The sequence below is a fragment of the Macaca fascicularis genome, chromosome 13, assembly GCF_037993035.2.
Source record: "Macaca fascicularis isolate 582-1 chromosome 13, T2T-MFA8v1.1".
NCBI lineage: Eukaryota > Metazoa > Chordata > Mammalia > Primates > Cercopithecidae > Macaca > Macaca fascicularis.
In genome coordinates this window covers 4,613,866-4,637,667 of record NC_088387.1, presented here as the reverse complement: position 1 = coordinate 4,637,667, position 23,802 = coordinate 4,613,866, and the positions used below count along the sequence as shown (strand labels likewise).

The 23,802-nt window shown below is 44.4% G+C and overlaps 1 protein-coding gene across 12 annotated transcripts in view; it reads left to right on the top strand.

Annotated features, from left to right (window-relative positions):
- Positions 1 to 23,802, top strand: part of AFF3 (ALF transcription elongation factor 3) — a 617,822-nt gene that overhangs the window by 15,568 nt on the left and 578,452 nt on the right. For 4 of the 12 annotated variants that reach the window (XM_045368495.3, XM_045368494.3, XM_045368493.3 and 1 more), the window contains exons 1-2: positions 20,729 to 21,104; positions 22,271 to 22,393. In XM_045368495.3, coding sequence (XP_045224430.2) covers positions 21,079 to 21,104; positions 22,271 to 22,393 — 149 coding nt within the window. In that variant the 5' untranslated portion in view covers positions 20,729 to 21,078. Of the gene's footprint in view, positions 1 to 20,728; positions 21,105 to 21,348; positions 21,582 to 21,622; positions 22,123 to 22,270; positions 22,394 to 23,802 lie in introns of those variants that run through there. The other 8 variants (XM_045368498.3, XM_065527511.2, XM_074011091.1 and 5 more) reach the window with 4 other exon arrangements.

Below are 23,802 nucleotides of genomic sequence, written 5' to 3'. Positions count from 1 at the left end.
CAGACTTACCTCCTAGAGATGATGGGATGACGCCTCTCGGAGGGCCACCACCGGGGACCTCCCAGAGAGGATGGAATGATGCATATAATAGTGCTACCACCCGGAATTGCCAATAATATTTCTGTAACCTCACAGAGCAGCTGACAGCTCATTGAAGCAAATTTATATGCATCAGCACTGTTTCCATCTTAGACTTTAAACAACTTTAATTAATAATACCCTCCTCTCCCAGTGTGTCAACACAACTCCACCTTTCCATTTTGAAAGAACTTAAATAAATATAGAAATAAAATATTCAATTATTGGAAACAGAAATGAGAAAATATAATTGATTTGAGAGGCTTTTGCTACAAAAATTCCCTGGGGCCACTGACTACATTTTATTAAAAAATATCACACACTTATATTTCTACATTTCTTATGTAATAATTTTGAGTTTCTCAGGGGGGAAATAGTATTATTGAAAGAAAAATAATTATGACAAGTATTAAAGATTAGTGAGCCGGATTCCCCTGGTGTGCAACCAACATCCTGGGAGTAAGTTAAGTGCCTTAGAAAGCGACGTGAACTCTTGTCATTGAGTAAATTACTGCTTCGATGCACTAACAAGGACCCTAGTGGGTTGGAAGAGTTAATTCAACTTCCCAGTGCACCAAGCCTAATCCCCGTGCAGCATTTGTGCTCTGTGAGAATCTGGATCTGTGTGCATCCACATCTATTTCTGTCTTCTAAGAATGGGCACTTCTTCAGAATAGAGCCCATATCTTTACAATTATCCTTGGCAGCTGGCCCGGCCCCATGCTCCTGAGAGCCCAGCAAACACTCTCCTGGCTTCTCGAACAGAACATGCTTTGCCACTGATCAGTGCCTAAATTGTCCTCATAATGTTTCTCTGCCTCCGTGCTAAACCAGTGTCGCAACTTCCTGACAAGCAGCAACACCTTGGTGAGGAGAAAATCCAGCCATTTCCCCGGTGTTCCCAGCACATCTCATTCACCTCACGCAATAAGCACAGGATGGGTGTGAGAAGTTGGCCACACTCTATTTATTCAGTTATCTAATAGGTAGCATTTTCTTCTCTCTCTTTTTTTTTTTTTTTTCTGGTTGCTCAAAGTGAGTAGATCCTATACACCGAATCCAAAGGTCCAGGCCATTCCTGATCGGTTAAGAACAGAATGTCATGGCACCTGGTCCCAAGTGTGTGCACAGAGCATTTCTTGAGCAATTCATCAGCATCCTGAATGTGGCCTATCATGCCTGCGTAGACCTGGCCCCTGCCTACCTCCCCAGGCTCACACGGAGCCTGTCACCCACCCCCTGCTTTGCTCCAGCCACCTGGATCTGTCTTCCTTCCACTTGGAGTCTCCACACTATTTCCTCAGCTGGGGACACCTCCTCTCCTTCCCTCCTCCTCTGGAGGAGGTTGGCTCCTCCTCCAGAGCTCTTCCTACATTCCCCTCCCCAAGGTGACCACCCCCTTCACAGCATGCCCCATTCTTCCATACGTTTTCACAATTACAATTTTTTTTCTTTTAACCAAAATAATACTTCCATCTGCAACTACTCAATGTTGGAAAGCAACAGCCCCTGGCCCTTCTCACCTCCAATGCCATTGCCCAGGGTGAACTTCTTTTCATTCATTCATTAATCAGGTATTCCCAGCACCCAACCATTCTAGGCTCTAGGGATACAACGTTGAACAAATGAGACAGGCGTGGGCCCCACTCTGTGAGCTTGTTTCCATTTTTCCATTCTCTATTCTTCTGGTCTTGCCTTCACCTAGACAACATGCTTACACCTCTATTTTTTTTTTTCATTTGCCAATAATAGATGATATTTACAGACTCCATAATATGAAAGTTGAGGATATAGCTCCATACTACCACCCCTCTCCTCCCAGAATCTTGGACATTCCCAGGGTCTGACATTTGCATTTTTATCTCTGTTCTTCTTGTGTTTATTGTTGTAATGTAAGGTGTTATGCTAAATCTCCATTTCTCGCTTTATCAACTTTCAATAATATGTCTCTTTATTTCCCACTTTAAAAGATAAAGTTATTGATGGCCCTCTCCTCTTCTCCACCTTCTATCCCCACCATTCATGTCCCATTTCCAGATACATGTTTACCTTTTGTTTTTGTGTTGAAATTGCAACCAAGCTGCTATGATTCTGTCATTGACTGGTGAAGTCATGTATTAGGAATGTGTTCTTTTTAGTATGTCTAACGTCATGACCCCTGGGCCGATCAAGTTTCCCAGAATCAAGATTCAGTGGAATTTCTCTCTTTTTGTCTTTATGCTCTAATTTTGCCATATTTTAGTTTGCTTCACATATGAATTATGACCTTAGTATACGTTCAGGTTTATTATACATTCATCCACCTGATTCTCAGAGTTTCCAACTGATGTTGTTTCCTTGCATTAGTTGCCCTTGATTAATTTTCCCCAAGTCATTTCTATTAAGTCCCCCTTTTCCTGATCCGCCCCACTCCCCATCTCCCCTCTTCTGCTCCATCTGTACTGGCTGCCCTCTAAGTTGGCAACACAATTGCCATGTTGTAAATTTCTTCTAACTGCTATCAGGGGTCTGGATGGAACCACAATTTGCTGGACCCCAGAACTTCCTATTTCAGTCTTGTTTTTCTGGAGTATGTCTATAATACCCTTTAAAAAAGGATGTATAAAAATAAACTTTCTGAGATCTTTCTGTCTGAAAATACCATTATTCTGCCTTCACACTTGATTGATATCTGGCTGGGTATAAAAGCCTTCAGAAGTTTGTTTTTATCCTTGGTACTCTGACACAGCAAAGCTGTGTCTAGGCAAGCTTTCTTTTCACTAATTGTTCTGGGCACTCAGGAAACCCTTTTAAGTCTGAATAATTTTGTCCTTCAGCTTTGAAAAATTTTTCTTCAAGTATTTCTTTGATAATTTTTTCCAACTCCAGCCTTATATGTTAAACCTCCCACACTCATCTTCAAGGATCTCTCTCATAGTTTTCAATTCCTTTGCCTTTCTCTTCCTACATTATGAGAGAGGAAAGAGAGTTCTTGGGCTTATTTTCTAAGTGTTTTAAATTTTAAAAATGCAATTAGTCCTGTTTTTAAACCTGTGAACTCTCTTTTATTCTTTGTTTCTTTTTCTCAGCATTTTGTCCTGATTCCCAAATCCCCTGGCATATTAATTAGAGTGCTTTTAATGTCTTCCATTCCTTAGTTGTCATTTTTTTTTTTTTGGAGGGGGGAAGGCATTCTTGTTTCTTCTTCTTTCATGCTGCCATTCTCTTTATGTGCCTGGTGGTTCCTTGGCTTTACATTTCTATCTAAGGGAGTGGGGTTAAGTGACTGTGTTTCACATGCTTACTGTTAGCAGGTCTATGTTTTGGCTCTGACCTCTCTCCGTTAGAACTGTGAGTGGGATGGGGTGGGGCATGTCTGCTAGGACACTTTGCTTTAGGGTAGGATGATGATGAGCTATGTTCTCCTGGAGATTTCTAAGTGCCAAAATGAGGAGGCCTTTATTCTACACTATTGAATACCATCGATGCCGTTTTACAAATACAAAATGGAGGCACAGAGACTTATGATTAGAGAGCTACAGGTAATGAAGCCAAAATTTGAACTGGAGTATGCCCGATGAACATGTATATTCTCATTCCACAAACCCAAACACATTTCAATGTAAAGTGAAAAATGGTGTTATATGAATCATTAGCTCTATTTTCATAAATATTGACTTCCATATGCCTTGATGGTCATGTCACCAGGAACACACCAGGACTCTGCATCCTTCCACCTATGTAACAAGACATTGTTTGTTCCTCTTAAGCAATTAATCAACCTTCTGCTATTAAAGAAAATGAAATAATTAAACTTCACTTACAGTCAGAAGGCATCTAAGCAGAATTAGCGGTTTCAGAGGAACTACATGCTGTAAAAATTGAGGGACTTTTATCCCTGGGTTGGCCAAGCCAAATGGTAGATGTTTTTGCATTATTTTAGTGGATGTTAGTAAAGCCATATTCCTCCTAATTCTAAGGTTTTCTTCTCATTCTGAAGTTCATGGCTACTTCACTTTTTCACATCCGTTTTGGAACAACTATTGACAACAGATGTAGATTTTATTAGAAAATTCCTTTAAAAATTCAAAAATAAGCATTTATTGATCACCTACCAAATTAAAACATTCATTTCTTAACTCAGTGTTTCCCACACCTTCCTGGAAGGTGGTAATGGATGTTTCATGAAAAATGCATTCCAAGGTCAAATTAGTTTGATCCACATTGGGTTAAATGAAGTTAAATAGTTTCCTTTGTTGCCGGTATTCTCAGAATCTTTCATTGCCAGTATGCATTGTGAATCTCTAAAGATTTAAAATTTGAAAAATGTACATTTTGGGAAATGCTCATTTTAGAAAACTCACATTGTGAGAAACATTGACTTCATTTATCAAAGAGCCATTTTGCTTTCCTCTCTTCTCTAGAGACATACTTGTTCTCAATTACATGCACCTGGGCCATGACTCTCAGGCATGTCGTTCTCCAATTCAGGGTCTCATATGTTCAGTTTTTACAACTTTGGGTTGGGCAACCTTATTATTATCGTCTTCACTCTCTGCCTCTCTGCTATGACCATCTCTTAATTTTGCCCTGCACATCCTTGAGTGATGCTTTATTTTAATGCTTTCGTTTCTGCATCTACAAAATGTTGACACAATAATACATAGGTTTTAGCAAGAAATTAAATAAAGTGACAGCCTAGCTATTACAGGAAGGTGATAATAAATACATTTGAAATAAAGTTCCTGATTTTGGATGGTTCTCTCATGTTCATCTCAATCTTTAGTAAATAATACCCCATTGTGCTAAATGACAAAATTAAAAGATGGGCTCTAGGACGGTCAAAGAATACACCAATGAAAAAGACTGTAGAATGATGCAAGTTGTGTCAATATGGAGAAGGGCAACTTTAGACAGTAACACTTGTCATGATGTACCAGTCTCTTAAACATTAATTTCCCTAACTTGTGGCAAAATATCATATGCGTGTTATTAATTTCACTGATACCTCCTCCCCCATCCACCATCTTTTTTTATCAATGGCATCACTGCCCACCTAACTGCCTGAACAAGAACTTGAAGGTCATCCTCACCCCAGGTGCCTCTGCATGTGCTTTCTTTCATTTGAACTCATCCCCTCTCCACTGGCCAAACTCATCCTTTAAGATTCAGCTGAAAAGCTTGTCCAGCTCAGACACTGTCAAAATCAATTTATTTACCTAGCAAGCATTCACTGAGCACTTTGTGTGCCAGGTATTATCCAGGATTACTGCCTGGCAGCGTACAGAGCTAGTTTATTGAGAATTTCATTTCCATATCTTCACTGTGGGAAGTCACCGCTTTAGCCTATATAACCACTGCTCCTTCATTGCTACTGTCATTGTGAAGCAGGATATTCCCATCCCTGGTTGGACTCCTCTCCAAAGCTACACTGTCAAGCTGTCCCTCTGAAGTCAAACCACTTCTCTCTGATATTCAACTATAGTCTCCGAGACCCAGCTGCTTCTCCTCTATCTGCCGGCTGAGTCTGAGGATTTTATGGGCACTGGATGGAGGGCAGGGTGGGCCATGGGTGGTTTTGGAAAAGGCAACATTCAAGCAGGAAAACAGGGCTGTCAGTTCTCACTTTGGGCTGTGGTATCAGGCTTTTCAGCTTGAGGGTGGGGCCCTCACCAGGGACCTGCCCTCCCAGAATTTCTCTGCCTCCTGTCCCTATCATTTGTAATAAATATTTTAGACCTTTTCACCTTCACACCTAAACCTTGACATTAACAGTCCCTGAATCTATTTCTATCCTCACTTAGACTTTGGTGAGACTAGGGTAAAAGGCAAAGGTGGCCAGGCATGGTGACTCATGCCTATAATCCCAGATACTCATGGAGACTAAGGCAGGAGGATGGCTTGAGGCCAGAAGTTTGAGACCAACATGAGCAACATAGGGAGACTCCCATCTCTAACAAAATGTAAAGGAAATATTAGCCAGGTATGGTGGCATGGAGGCATACAGGATCACTTGAGCCCAAGAGTTCAAGGCTACCGTGAGCTATGATCACTCCAGCCTGGGTGATGGAGCTAGGCCCAATCTCTTTTTTTTTTTAAAAAAGGCTAAGGTGAAGTGAAGGGACTCTTCAATCTCATAATAATTTTCCAAAGCTACATTTTAATTGCTTCAAGAAGTTAAGGGGAGAATTTCTTCCCTTTCTCAGATACATAAGAATAACCAAAACTATTTGGGTAAACGTGGGTCTCAGCCTTTTGGCTACAGGCTTTTGGTTGGATAAGTATTCACAAGGCAGAGGGTGGGGGCAGGGTGCAGAAGCAAAATAAAAAAGAAAACCTTGCTTAAGAAGGCAAGGCAGCCAGACCACTAAGTAACTACTGATTTTTTTTCTTAATTTCATTTTGCCTCCATGAAAGATACTCAAATACAATGATTTCTGTGGGAAGCCTCAGACTGAGCTGTTAGAATCCTTAATGGGAGTAAATTCTGTGACCACGGTTTCATGCTGAATGTGTCCAGTCAGAGATCCTGTGGAAATACATATTCTAGCTGGGCCTGGAAGGCTGATTTTTCACAGGCATATACTGGCAGGCGTGTCGCTTCCATTTTGTCAATTGGAAGCCTCTCTAAGAAGCTACTTCTCAAGTCTTGATAATGCTTCTCTTACGGACTATATATTAAACATCATCACTTATGTGACTAGATGATATCCCTTTGCTGCCAGACTTTTCTCCCCCTATTGTGATGAGCTGGTTTTGATGTTGCTAACCTGTTAGCTTTAATTTGGTCCTCAGGCTCTATCCCCATCAGGATAGTCTTTAGAAGCATAATCTACTCCATTCTAACAGAGCGATTCTGTTAATAACTACAGACCTATTCACTTGTTAAGACATTCCTTCAAAAACTTCACAAAGGCTTCCTCCATAATGCACTGAAGGTCTGCGTTTCTCAGGCAAGTATTCTATGTGGGGGAGCACACAGATTCCGGGAATGGCTGACATGAACACTGTTGCTGGCTTGTGGATTCAGATTAAATAGTTTGCCCCCTGTAAACCACACTTTCTTCCCTATAAAACGGGGATAATGACAGTGCCTACCTCATTTGGCTGTTATGTGAATCAAATGAGAGAATGTGTGCACATTGCCTGCCACTTTATTAACACTCAATACTTGTTAGCAACTATTAAGCCATAATTAACTATTGTTGAACTCTTTCATTGTTTTGCAAAGTCGGCCAAGAATAACATACCATTGTTTGCTGCTTGTGTTGACTTTTCACAGGGCTTTGACTCTGGGGTCAAGACCAGGTTAGGAATTAAGCAGCATGAGGCCAATGAAGACTCCTAGTTACTGATGTTTAAATGAGCATGCTTTCAAATGCCCAACAGTGGGAATTAGCAGGAATGGTCTCCTGAAGAGTGGATAATCTCTAGACATGTAAAACAGGGACAAGTAGCTTAAAGTAGAGCTGTAACAACAAAGCCCCTGAGGGTAATCATAGGGACTTTACTAGTGCACTTTTGGCCTTTCCTGTGGGTAAAGAGGGAGCTAGTAAAGGCATTAAGACAACTGGAGAAATTGTAGAAACTGAGACACATAAGCAGGGGTCTCACACATCTCTGCATGAAGGTATGCATTAAGACTATGTGTACACAAAACCAGAATTAGGGCTAGGTGTGGTGGCTCACACCTGTAATCCCAGCACTTTGGGAAGCCAAGGTGTGCGGATCACCTGAGGTCAGGGGTTCAAGACTAACCTGCCCAACATGGTGAAACCCTATCTCTACTAAAAATACAAAAATTAGCTGGGTGTGGTAGCACACACCTGTAATCCCAGTTACTCAGGAGGTAGGAGATTCGCTTGAACCTAGGAGGCGGAGGCTGCAGTGAGCCAGGATCACTGCACTCCAGCCTAGGTGACAGAGCAAGACTCTGTCTCAAAAAAAAAAAAAAAAAAAAGACAGAACTTTCCTTAGTTGGAATTTGTTACTGATCCAAGAATGCAAGGAAGTATTCCAAAGGGCTGTTCTATACCATAAACAGTGCTAAGATTTGGGTATAGAAAAGTTATGAAGCAGGTATTCCCAGGGGCCAAAAATGATGGCCTAATAGTTCCTTCCTGAAATACAATGACCAGGAAAAAAAAAAAAAAAAAAAAAAACCTCCCATAATTATAACCATTTTCAATCTAAAATACTTATCCTTGGTGGAAATGGCTCATATCAAATAAGAAGAGATACCATTTGATGAGTGCTTACACTAGATGCCAACACTGTAATATACCTTTGCAATGTTATTTCATTGATTTTTCAACCATGGAGCTATAATCATCAGCTCCCTTTACCAGTCAGGGAAGTGATAATTAGAAAGTTTAAGTAAGTTGCCTAAAATTGCACTGCTTCCAGGAGCATAACAAGGATTAGAACTAGATTAGCTCATTCTAAATCTTGTGCTCTTAGCCCATTCACAGCCATCCTGTGCAGGTCAGTGGAAGAGCGTGTTACTCAAATCCAAATAAAACTTTATTTTTCACAGAATATGTGCATGTGTTTAGTTCATCTAAAATAAGTTTTCAAATAATTAGGATATAAGGGCATTAGGGATCTAACAATTGAGTAAAGAATTACAGCACCCTGCTCCAGAAAAAGGTAGAAATCAAAGGAAGTAAATGTGGTATTCAGGACCACTTTTCCCCGGTGGCCTTCCCTGGTTTTGGAGGCGGTGGAAGAGAGGTGAACTATGCTCTTGACAGCCTTCTGGAGCTCAGGTGAGGCAATGAAGTGAGGTTCCAACCAGGAAAACTAGAGTACAGTGAATCTGTGAATCTCTATCATTTGGGTTGGAATACTGAAAGCATACACTAGAAGAAATAACGTCTTGAAAGTACACATGTCCCTAAAGGGACCGCAATATATTTTAAAATCCCCTGAACTTGTGAAATTATGTAAAGATAATCCTGAATTGCTAATGCCCCCAAGTACTTGGCAGAATTAGACATGCTCTCTGTAGAAAAATAATATCACCCTAGGTCTCGAATATTTTTGCATATTACTGTTTTTCAAATACAATGTTGATCACGTAATTCAAAATAACTAGCTACAAGGAGATTAATGAAATGTTGTCAGCAGAAACAACAGATAGGAGAAATAGACACCTATGGGCTCCAGATAAAAGAGTCAGTAGACCCAAACTTTAAGATAACTATGCTTACAATCTCCAAAAGGCAAAAAGATAAAGCTGAGAATTTGGCAGAGGCCTAGAAACAATAAAAAATAACCAAGTGGAAATTCTAAAATCAAAAACCTGTGATACCCCAAATTAAGAACTCAGTGAATGGGTTTAACAATGGATGACATAAAGCTGAAGAAGAAACTAGTTGACTGGAAAAATAAAATATTCAGAAAGATGCTTTTAAAAGACAAAAATGTAAACTTTCACAAGAGAAAGTAAAAGAAAGACAGCTAAAAATTCTAATATGCATAAAATTGAAGACTCAGAAGAGGAGGAAAGGAATGAATGGGTCAAAATAAATAATTAAAGAGATAATGGCTAAGAACTTCCCAAACTGATGAAGCTGTCAAACTTAGATAAGAAACCCCATGAATTCCAGATAGGATGAGTAAAATGAAATCCACACCTAGGCCCATAATGGTAAAACTGGTGATAATCAAGGACAAAAAGAAAATCTTAAAAGCAGCCAGAGGAAAAAGGGGTTTTATTTTCATAGGAACAACAATAAAATTGACAGCACTCAAAGTACTTAAGGAAAATAACTGTTAATCTGTCATTTTAAACCTGGTAAAAATACTCTTCAATTATAAATGTAAAATTGATATTTCCAGACTGAAAAAAACAAAAGAAAAGTTGATGTTCCCTTACTAAAAGAAACAGAGAATTGTTCACCAGTGGAAATACAGGAAATACTGGTATTCTTTAAGGAGAAGAAAAACTATCCTAAATGGAAGACCAGAGATGCAGGAATGAATGAAGGGCAAGCAAAATGCTAATGAAAATTAACTACATAAAATAATAACGTCTTTAGGGGTTTAATATATAGAAAATTAAATACATGACAACAATGGTACACAGATATGGAGAGGAGTAAATGAATTTAAAGTGTTCTAAGGTCCTTGAATTTTCCTGGAAGAAAATAAAAATAATTAATATTGGACTTTGATAAGTCAAGAATTCATGTTTTGCTTTCAAGTTCAACACTAAAGAATAGTAAAAATCCATGTGTGTTCCAGGGTTATAGAGAAGGAACATAGGATAATAAAAACATACTCAAATAATCCAAATGAGGACAGCACAAAAATAGACAGAAGAACAGAACAATCAGAACAAACAGCTCCTTGCAAATGGTAGACTTACAGCCCAATATAAATGTAATTACATTAACTGTAAATAGAGTAATTTCTTTAATTAAAAGGCAAAGTTTGTCAGGCTGAGTTAAAAAAAAGCAAACATAGAGCTATATGTTGTTTACAAATGACACATATAAAACATAAGGATATAGAAAGACAAAAAGTGGAAGTATGGAAAGATACTTTTCCTATAAACATAAACCCAAGGAAAGCTGATGTAGTTATATCTGTATGAGATAAGTAGATTTTTAAGGCAAAAATCATCATTAGAGATTAAGAGAGACCACTCGCCATTGTAACAGGGCCAATTCAACAGGATGGTGTAACTATTCTAAATCTTAGGCACATAATAGCATGATTTCAAATATGTAAAGAAAAACTTGAAAAAATTATAAGAAGAAATTTAAAAAACCTTCAATATAGAGAAAAATGTTGACAAACATTTCATAGGAACAACAATGAAATTGACAGCACTCAAAGTACTTAAGGAAAAGAACTGTTAATCTGTCATTTTAAACCTGGCAAAAATATCCTTCAATTATAAATGTAAAATTGGTATTTCCAGACTGAAAGAAACAAAAGAAAAGGTGATGTTCCCAGACTAAAAGAAAAAGAGAATTTTTCACCAGTGGAAACATAGGAAATACTGGTATTCTGACAAACCTCTTAGATAAGATAGACATAATACATCAGACATCATATGAGTAAGAATGAAAATATCTGAAAAAAAAATAAGCTGAAAATATAAAGGATTAACGAATAAGGAATACCATACCAGCAATAGCAAAATACACTTCTTATATTTTTACTTTTTGAGACGGAGTCTCCCTCTGTCACCCAGGCTAGAGTGCAGTGGCATGATCTCAGCTCACTGGAGCCTCCATCTCCTGGGTTCAAGGGATTCTCCTGCCTCAGCCTCCCAAATACCTAGTAGCTGAAATTACAGGTGCCCGTCACCATGCCCAGCTAATTTTTCTATTTTTAGTAGAGACGAGGTTTCACCATGTTGGCCAAGCTGGTCTGGAACTCCTGACCTCAGAGTGATCCACCTGCCTCAGCCTCCCAAAATGCTGGGATTACAGGTGTGAGCCACCACTCCTGGCTGGTATACACATAGTTTTAAGCACACATGGAAAACTTACAAAATTAGCTATAGGTGGGATCACAGAGCAAATCTCAACAAGTCTTAAAGTATCCAAAAGACAGAGTCTGCTCTGTGATTACAATGCAATTGAGCTACGAGCCAATTTTAGGAAGATCACCAGGAAATCCCACATGTTAATTTTGTACAGCCATTTCCTCCTCCTCTCAGTTTCCCTAAGATACATCTTGATCATCACCTAGAATAACAAACAAAAGTCTTTTTGAGGACTCTCTCATAGAAAGGGGAGAAAAAAATTGAAATACATACCTATAATTTGGCATTTCCATCCCAATCACGTACTTACTGCTGTGCATGGCTTGAATTGTCTTCCTGTGTGTATATTATCAACATGATCAGGAACTAAAAGAAGCTTTTCATTTTGGAATGAACTCAACACGGGGGCTTGCGTGACGTTATGAGTTCAGTGCTGATCTCTCAATGTGCTGCTCAACTACTCCTCGTGACCCCGGCTCCAGGGAGCCAACACCCACCTATTCTGTTAGTGAAAGGATGCCTGATGGTGCAAAAATGTAGGGCTGGCCAGGAGCGGTGGCTCACGCCTGTAATCCCAACACTTTGGGAGGCCAAGGCGGGCAGATCACTTGAGGTCAGGAGTTCGAAACCAGCCTAGCCAACACGATGAAACCCGGTCTCTACTAAAAATATCAAAATTAGCCAGGCGTGGTAGCGGGCCCCTGTAATCCCAGCTACTCGGGAGGCTGAGGCAGGAGAATCGCTTGAACTTGGGAGGCAGAGGTTGCATTGAGCTGAGATCACACCACTGCACTCTAGCCTGGGTGACAGAGCAAGACTCTGCCTTAGAAAAAAAAAACAAAACAAAATGCAGGGCTGGCTTCATGAGCCTGTGACCTGTGCAGTCACACAGGGCTGTACCCTTAGAGCGGTGCTACCTTTGTCTAAAGCTCTGCTGTCAACATTTTAAATTCTTAATAATTGATGAACAGGCACTTCACATTTTCACTGTGCTCTGGACCAGCTCTGTACAGAGGGAAGGGGTTTCCAGACTTGCTGGATTTTACAAGTAAGAAAAGAAAAACCCCTGGGCTGAATCCTCCGTGAAATACTTTGGCTTCTCAGAAGACATTTCCTCTTTTCAACTCTCAGTTGTCCCCCTAGGTTTGGCAGCTGGGTGTTCACTAGCTGCTTTACTGAATCGCTGATCTTGGTTTCCTGCTTACTTGAAAATGTTTTCACAACATCAATACAGGCCTCTTCCCCATCTGGCCCCAGTCTCTTGCCCTGGCCTTGGCTCCTTTTCCCTCTCCCTTCATTCTGCTTCTTCCCCCAACCCCCATTTGATCTACTGACTTCTACAACTCCCCCACCTCAAGGCAACACTTTGACCACATAGAACCTTCTCTGCTAGGGGAACATGGCATGCTTCTTCTGGCCTCTGTGCACTATTCTGTGGTTTTCCCTCTGTCTAGAATGCTCTTCCATCACTGCCACCTCACTCTCACTTTGACTTTCATTCCATTAGACCCAACCCCATGTGAGGGGCTGTATTAAGCCCTTTAGGAGTGCTTTGGTCATCATCCACTTGCTTTTGCTCCTACAGCTCCACAGACATGCTTCTGTCATAGCAGGTAATACATTATAGTACACCACGTTTGTTCTATTCCATTCTCCCCTATTCACCTAGTCTTGATAATTCAGTTCTTGACTTGGAATGCAAGTCAGTCATTCTTTCTGGAAAAGATCTCCCTGAGTACCTGCACTTCTCTCATCATAGCACTAAGCATATTAAAACATCATTATATATGGCCTGTTTCATGAGACCATGTCTGTTTCACTTTGGTAATAATCTCAGTATCTAGCATAGTTCTAAGCACTGGAGTCAAGAAGTATTTGTTCAATTCAAGGATGAGTAAGTGCATTAAGATGTGTGTGCATTATCTTCCAGACAGTGGGTTCTTTGGCCCTTTAAACTTCTCTTTCTCATCTTCTTTCTTAGCTCACTGCTTGGCACGTAATAGGTGTTCAATAATGTTTGTTCAGAAAATCAATATCTGAAATGACTTATGTGATCACTGAGATTATCCTCTTGGGGCCTGACCCCAGAACCCTGGTTTGGGAATGTATCCCCAATGACTTCAGCCCTGACTTGAGGTTGCATTCTTCAAGGGAAGATGACAGGGATGACAGCATGGGGATTCGGGCTGACACTCACTCAAGTCCAAGAGGATGAATTTCCCTTTATGTTGTAATAAACCTCATATTGTTGTCTAGAGAGTGACAGAACGCAATGCTAAATTCATAAAATTGTAACTGTCTGTGCCAAGTATATAGAATTATAATAAGCATCACAGGTGAGTAGGAGCTTTGGAAAACACTGGGAGCCATCCCCGGAAAGAGTAGCTCCCTCTATTGATAGTGGTGGGGCGGGGCAGGCCCTCGGGCCTGTAGCTCTAATCAGAGCCCCTTCCTTCACTCACTTTCCTCCTCTCACGACCGTGGGCTCCTGCTTTCTACCTCCCATTGTGCACCTTCTTTCTTTTTTTCTTCCACTGGAGACAGAGTCGCACTCTTTCACCCAGGATGGAGTGCAGCAGTGCTATCACAGTTCACTGCAGCCTTGACTTTCTGAGCTCAAGTGATATCTTCCCACCTCAGCCTCTTGAGTAGCTTGGACTACAGGCATGTGCCATCACAGCCAGCTAATTTTTTATTTTTTGTAGGGACAGGGTCTCACCATGTTGCCCAGGCTTGTCTTGAACTCCTGGCTTAAGTGATCCTCCAGCCTCAGCCTCTCAGAGTATTGGGATTACAGGCATTAGCCGCCACGCCTGGCCTAGCCTCTTCCTTGCGAACTAGCAGGGAGGTATCTTTCTTTCCAGGGGTTTCCTGCCTCCTATCTTGCAGTGGGCATTTTCCTTCTTGTGGCCAGCTCCAACTTCTCTATGAAGCTCCCTTCTTCCAAGAAACCAACTACAAATTAGAAGAAGGTGGGGGTTCTCTCATCTCCATGGCCATGAGCTCCTCTTGAGAGACTGACTCCCCCCTCTCTGTATGGTATTCCACTGAGCAAAGACTTCTTTCTACCAGAGTGCTGAGGAAATACTTGAGTCCGTAAGTCTCAATATATGGAGAACCAATAGAAGGAATTCAGCAAAGCTGAGCTCTAATTGCATGCTTACTGTGAGCCTGTGATATGTTAAGAAGGTACAGGGAAATCAATTTGGGATCCATAAATATAAGGAAGAATGTTGTTCCGGCTAGAGTTGAGCCCTTGAAAAATAAAATAGGGAGGCTCTTCAGAGAGTGCACTCCCTACTACTGGAAACATTCACGTGGACACTGGCCATAGCAGGGTTGATATGGAGGGAAGTGCTGCAATGGGTAGGAGGTTAGCTAGAGAGAGACTCGATGGCTTCTCCCAACTTTCAAGCTTCTGTGATCTTATTATAGGGTTCTAACCCTGTAATGCAGTTTATATTTCAACATACTGTACTTAATTAGTTGTTTTCCTAAACTACTTCTGAAGTAAATCAGCTTCATACAGTGATAATTAGTTTATTGGTAGAAACAATGACAAACTCTCAAACATGCATATTTTTGTGTATGTGGCAAGGACACAAGAGAGGCTGACTATTATTATTCCTACACTGTTTTTCATAAATGCAATCTGTTAGTATCCCTGTGAGGATGTCACAGCAACTTAACCAGGTTAACAAATCACATGAAAATAAAGAAACAATAATATGGACTATTCAAAAAATGCTGGAGCCAGATTAATCAGTCTTCAGACAATTGAGCATGAGTTTCTTATTAATTAACTTGCTTACAATTGGAGTGAACTCAGAAGTCAAGATTACATGTAAGGAAGTAATCATAGGTTTTTGTAAATCACGCTTAATTCTTCAGCAGTGCTGCCCTCATTGGGGCATATAGGCTGGGACAGCTGGTAGACCTGACTATACACGGCAATGTGCGGGGCACACTTAAGGGACTGTGACTTCTCCAATGGGTTAGCTGCAATATTCAAAACACTGCTAGAGTGGCTTAGCCACATAGGGTCTTATTTTATTCCTAAAAGTCCAGATCTAGGTAGGATGGTCCAAAGACGGTAGGGTTATATGAAGCAGAGTCATCAAGAACCTAGCCTCCTTTTAACTTTGGACCTGCCAACTTTAGTCTGTGGCTTTTGCTCCTAAAATCCACGATGGCTTCTTCACCTTTCTGGACAGGAAGAAGAAAGTGACCTAGAGGAAGGGGTGGTGTCTACTGCATGGAAGCAAAACATTCTGAGAAATCCTGGCTGACATAAACGGGTGTTTTATTGGCCAGAACTGAGTAACATGCCCAGTTCTAGCAATAAGAGAGACTGGAAAATACAGTTATGTGAGCTGGGCTTGTGACTTCCCCAAATCAGACTCAGGTTTTGCTATCAAGGACAAGTGCAGATGGATGTTGGGTGGGCAGCCAGCCATGTCTGCTGCATGAACTTGTTTATCTTAAGCTCCTGATGAGGTGAACTCTGCTCTCTGTTTCTTCTCGCTTGGGACTTGGGGACCTCCAGCAGGACTCTGAGCAGTGGGAGATGCCTCTACCTGAAGGACCTTGTGGCGATCTTCCGTGGCCCTTTCACCATCAATGTTTTACCCATTAAGATGCAATTTTGCGATGTCACCATTTTCAGGCTGTAAGCCCTAACTGCTGCATTTGCAGCTTTGGTTTCCTCCGAGGGCTGCATGGGGACCACCAATCCATGCTTGGATACTCTCTGGTGCCCCAGAGAAAAGAGCCTGACACCCACAGTTGTGTTGTGACTTCTTACCCATGCTTCCCCCAGACCTAAGCTAAGTGTCCTCTTCCTGAACACGTTCCTCTTGCCGTCTGTTAATACTTCACAGATGGCACAGCACTCCTGTTTGAAGCAGACCAACACCTTGAGATTTGTTTAAGCCAAGAATGAGGTCCTACCTTTAAAAAAGAAAAGGTTTATGACTCTCTTGACATACTCCAGGGATTCCTGTCTGGCAGGGCTCAGGAAGAACAACTGAAAAAACAGAACTCTAACATTTCAGAACTGTCAGAGACAAAAACTGACAGAGACAAAGAACATCCAATCCAGTCTTCTCATGTTGCAAAGGAAGACGTTGAGGCTAGAGACAAGGAGTGCCTCACTCCAGGTGTGGTTATGGCAGAACTCAAGGGGCAAAACTGGGTGGGAGGAGAATTGCAGAGAGAGGTAGAGGGCTCTCTCTCACCTTCTGACTGGGACTGTATTACTTTCATTATTTCAGTGCCTGTGAGCATGAGAATGTGCCAATGCTATACATAATTAAGGCAAAAGTTGTGGGAGGTGGAGTATGGTATCACAGCTACCAGGAATACCATACCAATTCCTGATCTGCCATGCTTTGGTTTGTGACACTTAGCTGTTCCTTAGCATACTCACCTGCAAAATAAAAACAATGGCAACATACCTCAGGTACTTTTGGGAGGACTAAAAGGAGTTGATACGTTAGAACAGCAACCAGTTGATAGTAATATAGACATGTTTGCTAATGACAAGATTAGTTATCTTCTATTCTCAACAGGTTCAGAGTCCTTGAAACTTGCATGAATGGCCAGGGCACATCTTGGAGAAGCATGACAAAGAACCTGTGGGGATATTAAGATTTAAGTCTTCTTGGTTCTTGTTACCAGCATCAAGGGATCTTCTCAGATCACAAAATAATGAGATTATCCCCCAACATAGGTCAGCATGGCATAAAATACATGATATGTGATAGGAGATGCTTTTCTGATCCGCTTTTATGAAAAACGTCCTTCCTGCCTGCATTTTCAACTTTAGTATGTGTGCCTTTTTCTTTTTAAAATGTGGTAAGCTTCACCCACCAGCCTTTAGTACCAGCTGCATAAGGAGGAACTAACATGAAGACATACACCCTGATGCCCCATCCATTTTATTTTAAAGCACTCTTCAATTTGTCAATACTTTAATTCTCTAAGCAATGTTATAGTGGCTGACCACTTTTGAAATTATCTTTGTTTTGTTTGGAACTTGAAGGGCATGAAAAACTTCCCTCCACTTCCTTCCCCTCTCCCAGGGCTCATTTTCCCCTCTCTTTTCTCTGCCCTGCTTGCCCTCTGACCCTGCCGAGCTCTGCTGTTTCCACAGACTTCTGAATCTAATTAATGTCATAGTGACTATATAAGTGAATTATGTAGGCAGGAGGATGCTGGAAACTTTGAGGAAGGTGCATTCCTTAGGGAAAAACCTGGTTTTGTTAAAAAAAAAAAAAAAAAAAAAAAAAAGAGAAAGAAAGAAAAAGAAAGAAAGAAAGAAAGAAATGTACATTCCCAGGAACCTTCATTCCCAGGGGATAGAATGTCAGTGAAGCATAAAATCTCAGCAACTACTTACATTCAATAAATATCTGTCATCTGATGAGCAGACGAAACCCCAGGAGCATCTCTTTTGACATGTGGGCAATAACCAGCTATTACGGAAGCTGGCTGCAGGGACAGATAGTCCAAATATGTTGCCATCTAAAACAGGTCTCAGCCCTCGACTGGGGTATTGGCCCCCTTTCTACCCTCCCTCTTTTTCCCAGCCAGTTCACAACAATTTGCAGGGAGTATGTCCTTAGATGATCTCTGAAATGACCCTGGCTCCCAGGGCCCCAGAAAGGTCTCCAACTCCCTAGGACAGCGGACAGGCTCGGGGGAGGGGTACGAGTACTGAAGTTCTTCACCAGAGGATACTGTCAGAGAGCCCAAGGCGGAGATGGTCCCTATGCCCCATGTTTCCATGGAAACATAGGAGGAGTGATGACAGCCAGCACAGCCACACCATCTGCTCGGGACCTGGTAAATGATGAAAAAAATACAGAAAGAAAGGCACCTCGAATCCTAGGTTAGAACCACTCAGAGATACCTGTGGAGAGAGAGGGAAAGGTCTGAAGACACAAGAACTCCTGGGTGGATCTAAAATCTATGCTGTCCCGGAGCTCGACATATTAGCATGTAATTTGCAAGGAGAAAGCCTAGAGGGTTTATCCTGCAATCTCTGGATACAGCTACAAACACCCAAGGAGCCTCTGGAAGGAGAAGCAGATGGAGTGATGCGTCTGCAGCTTTGCTGGAACAGGAGAGAATGGTGTCCTTAGGGACAAAGCTGGAGGAGATGCTGTAGGGGCTGAGGCAGCTTGATGCTGCTCCTATCACCTTCCAGCAGGACCACCTGCAGAGCCAGCTTTTGGCCAGACACATTTTTCTAGGGGAATGGTGGGATTATAAAGAGAGAGAGAAAAAATTCCACTTGGTTACAAAAGCGACCTCTGAGTTGCAGCTGAGTCTTCAGAAAAAGGCATGAATTAAAGCCATGCAAGGCTTCTCTTCTATCAAATCATATCTGAAGGGAGATCTTAGATGCCATACGTTTGCTTCTGGGTCTATTTAGGAGGCTTCCAGCTCTAGGTTGGCAGAATGTGAGTAGGGCCCCAGACTGAGTAGGACTCATTTGTTAGTCCCTTGCTTTGGTACATTTAGTCTACACCAACCAACCAACCTGACCCAGGACGCCAAGCAGTTCCTCTCATTCAGCAGCTTCCCCTAGCAGCCCTCCCCTTAGCTGGGGGTTTGATTCAGCTCCCAGGGGTGTTGCTTGCATCAGTGTGGGGAGAAAAGCCCCTCAGGTCACAAGCACTATAGGATGAGCAAAAGCTAAGGCAGCTTCATAGAAAACATCACTCTGAATTTTTTATTTTTAGTCTCTTTCTCTTTTACATAAAAAACTTCCCTTTTAGTTCTGACATTCTAATCCCCAAAAGTCCAAACCCTTTCTTTTGCTTAGTATTAAGGAGTTAAAATTTTGACAACTAGATTAAGTGCTCATTTTGGTTTGCGTACCCAGAGGCTGGAGGATAATAGGAACATCTTCATAAACCAGATAAATAATAAAGATCTCCCATAAAGGCTCTCACTAACTGTTTTACATTTTACTTGTAAAAACTATTTTGGATTTATCTCCATGACAGCTTAGTAAAAGACAGGATCTGCAACTATTATTTGAGTTTCCTCAAAAGCCCTCATTCTCCAAGACACTATTAGACGAAACCATAACACTGGAAATAATCAATCCAACTATCCCCATGTTAGAGGCCCCAAACAGAAAATCATGGCTACTCCTAAAGAAACATTTTTAAATACCCGCCTTGCAATTGCTTGAGGTGCACGCACTCTCATATATTAACACAAGGCACCAGAGTTTAAATTCAAATGTAAATCTGCCCGTTACCACATGGCTCTTTGGGAGAGGCCTTTCATGAGTAAACCCCTCAACCAGCTCTATACCATCCCAGAGCCTTCCCTCTTCCCTTTTCTGGGATCATCTATTTATCTTCAGCCTCCATGGTGAGGGTAAATCTGTATCTGAGCTCCAAGCCCAGCATGGGACTCGCAGTAAACACGGTTATGTTTGTCCTTCAGCGGCCCTCCTTTGTATAAACAGATGTGGTGGGAAGGAAGGAAAGCCAGATCCCGGTGAGGGCCAGGGAGGTCTCCTTTCTGAAGAAGCTTCCCAGCTGCACCCAGGAGCACGGGAACAGGACACATTTCTTGTTCAGGCCTCAGAACTTGCAGTTCTTCCAGACAGGGGCTGTTCCTGCTCCCTCCTCCACCCTCCACCCCCAGCCTTTGTTCCTGGGAATGCTGTCTCAGTGTCTCCATCTCACTTTCGCCAAAGCAAACATTTCCAACAAGGCGTAGGCTAAGGGGATATTAGAAAGACAGATTTTCTTCTTTTTTTCTTTTTCCTCTTTTTCCAAATACACTGTGCCTTGGGATTTGGGCAGCCAGCCCTTCACACCTGTACTTTTTCCTATATTCATATTCTCTCTGTTTTTTCCTAATCATCTTGCTACCTTCAGCTAATGAGAGGGGTTTTTAAGGGCTGAGAGTTACCAGCTTGTAAAATAACAATTCCATTCTTCTCAGACTATGTTGATGCTGACTGTGCCTTAATTTAGCGTTTTACATTTTGCACATTAGTTATGGATGCTGATGAAGAAAGGATTGATTCAGAGCTGGGGGAAGAAGGGAGCCAGGCTGAAATCCAATCTCAAATAAGAAAGAAGACTCATTGGCCGTTTGGTCTTCTACCTGTGTCCTGAATTGAGTTTGTGAATCCTCATTCCGAGGTGGGTGAAGTGAGAGGGTGACTCTTCGGCTTGACGCTGGAGGGATCCCGTCACTGGCACCCAGGATTTCCATTTCTGGCAGCTCCAGTCAGCGGTTCTTGTCCAGAAAAAGGAACAAAGGGGAGAGTGCTGGAAGGGACTCCCTTTTGGCGGGGAGTGCGAGGTTTGGTTCGCGTGGTGAGGCATAACTGCAGGGCTCGGAGCTGCTCTCCAGGAATTCTGGGGAATCCCTGGTGAGAATCCGGAGCTGTGGCCAAGAGGTCAGGAGAGTCAGGGGGCCTTGGGGGGGCTTCCGGTTCTAGGCCAGCTGTGGAGAAGCAGAGGTACGGCCCTGATGGAGACATGCGCTTCTCAGCATGTCTAAAAAAGTAAGCCAGGGGAAGAGCTGTCTGTACAATGAGGGAGGTTATTATTACTCTTTAGGAGCCACGATGATACTCTTAATCACCATTCTAGCTGATCACCTGCCTTTCCAGACCGGAGACAGGCGGCAAGTTTGAAGTCGACACCCGGAGGCCAGTTTGTCCCCCTTCCCCGTAAGAATTAAAAAGAAAGGAGGTTGGTTTTCAGGGCTGGCCAGCTAGAGGGTGGGTGGGACCCCCACTGGAGGCCAAACCGCAACGGAGAGCAGGTCCGGGTGGAAGAGATTTCCTCCGCGCCGCCGCTTTATTTCGCTGAACTTGCGGGCTCCAGAGACCTTAAACGGTTTGTTTGGGGCGCCGCAGCGGGAGGCACAGCTCACTCTCCCCGCGCCTGGGCGGCCGGGGAATTCCCCCGCACCCACCCGGGTCCGCGGCCCGCGGGAGCGCCCAGCAGGGTCAAGTGGATTCTGGGCCGCGGGAGAAGTGCGTGCAACCCGGGCAAGGCCGGGCAGGGCCGGGCGCGGGCGGGCGGCCGAGGGATGCGGCAGGGCCGAGCACGACTCCGCATCCCCCCCGCACTCGGCGCCGCCGCCTCGCCGCTCAGTCCCGCTCGCAGGGCCGCCCCGGACACCCCGGGGCTGCCGAGGGGCGGGCGGGCCGCGAGGGCGGCGGGAGAGGGGCAGCAGGGCGGTGCGGCCTGCGAGCGCCGCGGGACCCCGAGGAGCGGCGTGGGGAGTGCAGGGGCGCGCGGGGCGGGCGCGGCGCGGGGCTCACGGCGCGCGCGCGCCTCGGCCTCGCCCGCGCACACGCGCCTCCCGGAGGAGAAAGAGGCAGGCGGGCGGGCGGGCGCAGAGCACCGCGGCGGCGGCGGCGGCGGCGGCGGCTGCAGCGGGCCGGGCCGCCGCGAGGGAGGGGAGGAGGGGCGGGCGCAGGGCCGGGGGCGGGGGGCGGGGGGCGGCGGCGGCGCGGCGCGGCGAGCTCGCCGCTCTCTCGTGAGTGTGCCTGCGCGCAAGCCGGGGAACGGGTGAGTGCGCCGGCCGCTGCCGCCAGCCCGGCCGGCCCGGAGTCGGGGGCGGGGGCGCCGGGAGCCCCGACCCGGGGGCGGGCGGCGGACGGGCGGCGGCCGCTCTGGCGCGGCTGGGATGCACCTTGAGCGGCGCCTTTCGTTGCAGCGCGCGGGCGGCCCGAGCCTCGGCGGCGGCGGTAGCGGCGGCGGCGGCGGCGGCGCTGACACCTCCCACCATGGACAGCTTCGACTTAGCCCTGCTCCAGGAATGGGACCTCGAGTCGCTGTGGTAAGTCCCCGTGCCGGCCGCTTCGGGCGGGCGGGAGCAGCCGCGGCGGCCCGCGCGTCCTCACCTGGGCCGGGGGCTCCGGGCTGCCGACCGCCGTGGGGGTGGGGTGGGTCGGGGGCGCCTGCCTCGCCAGCCCTTTCCTGCCTCCCTGGCGGGTGAGGGGGGGGGGATGCGTGGCCGCCTGTCCGTCTGTTTCCCTCTCTCCTGTCCCCCTCCCTCGCGGCGGCCCGCCCCAGCCCAGGAGCTGGTGATCTAGGTAGGTAGCCAGGGGCAGAGCGCAGCCGTGGGGAGGAAAAGAAGCGATTTGAAGACTGTGTCACTAATGCCTGGGGATCCACCCGTGGGCCCCCTGCTCCTCTCACTTCCTTTCCCTCCGACTGCGCCCCCTCCCTCCCTCCGGCTGGCACCAGCGACCCCCTGGAGTTGGTGCTGCTGCGAAGTGCCCTTAGAGGATGCTCCAGCCTCCCCGCCTGCGCCCGATCTCGGCTGCATCCTTTCTGTCTCTCCCACCCACTTCCACCGAGATGGAAAAGTGAACACCCAGGGCAGGAAACGAGTGTTTCTCCGTGCGGGAATTCCAGAGGCCTTAGCCCAGGGAGACTCCTTGCCTCGGGGTTCACAATTCCTCTGGGCCCTTTCTTCACACCTCGTCACAGTTGCACTCCTCCTCCCCACCCCACCCGGGCGCCCCAGGTATCCCTTTATGCCACGCTCACAGCTCGCAGCCCGGGGGGCACTCCAGGTTCCGTTTCTCGGGGATCTCACACTGGGGAGCTGCTGTAGGTAAATCGCCGCTGGAAGCAGTTTAATTCCAGTTGCCGGTGTCTTAAAAATCCCATTGGCTGCTTCAATATCCCTGTTATTCCCCCTTCTTTCTCTGCGCCCCCCCACCCCCACTATCTCTTAAATGTTTCCAACTAGCACTATTCAGGTGGTAAAATTACTGCCTGCATATTCCTGGAGGAACTTGTGTTATGTTTAATATTTACGGGGATGAACATCTGCTGGAACAAGCATATTAACTGCACTCTGTTCTGCCTCTGGTAATCGCTTATTGTAGAGCTGAGCTTTTTTTTTTTTTCCTTTTGCTTTAATTCAGTAAAGAGTTCATATGTGTCTGCAACTGCAAGTGGTGTGCACATGAATATGCAATGTACAGTTTTAAAGCTAAACTACTTTATGATTTTTAACTCATATGGATATGTAGATCTGTGTGTATTTTCTGTGATTTAGGTTTCCAGTGACTTTTATTTTCCTAAAAACAGGTGTAACAAAATAAACTGGACACAAAGCTAGCACATTATCGAACGATTTCTTAGAAAAGATCCTATGATGAGTGAGTACAGCTTGCTCTGCCTAATGTTGGTGCCTATAAAACACACAAGGACGGGCCCTAATGTAATAAAACT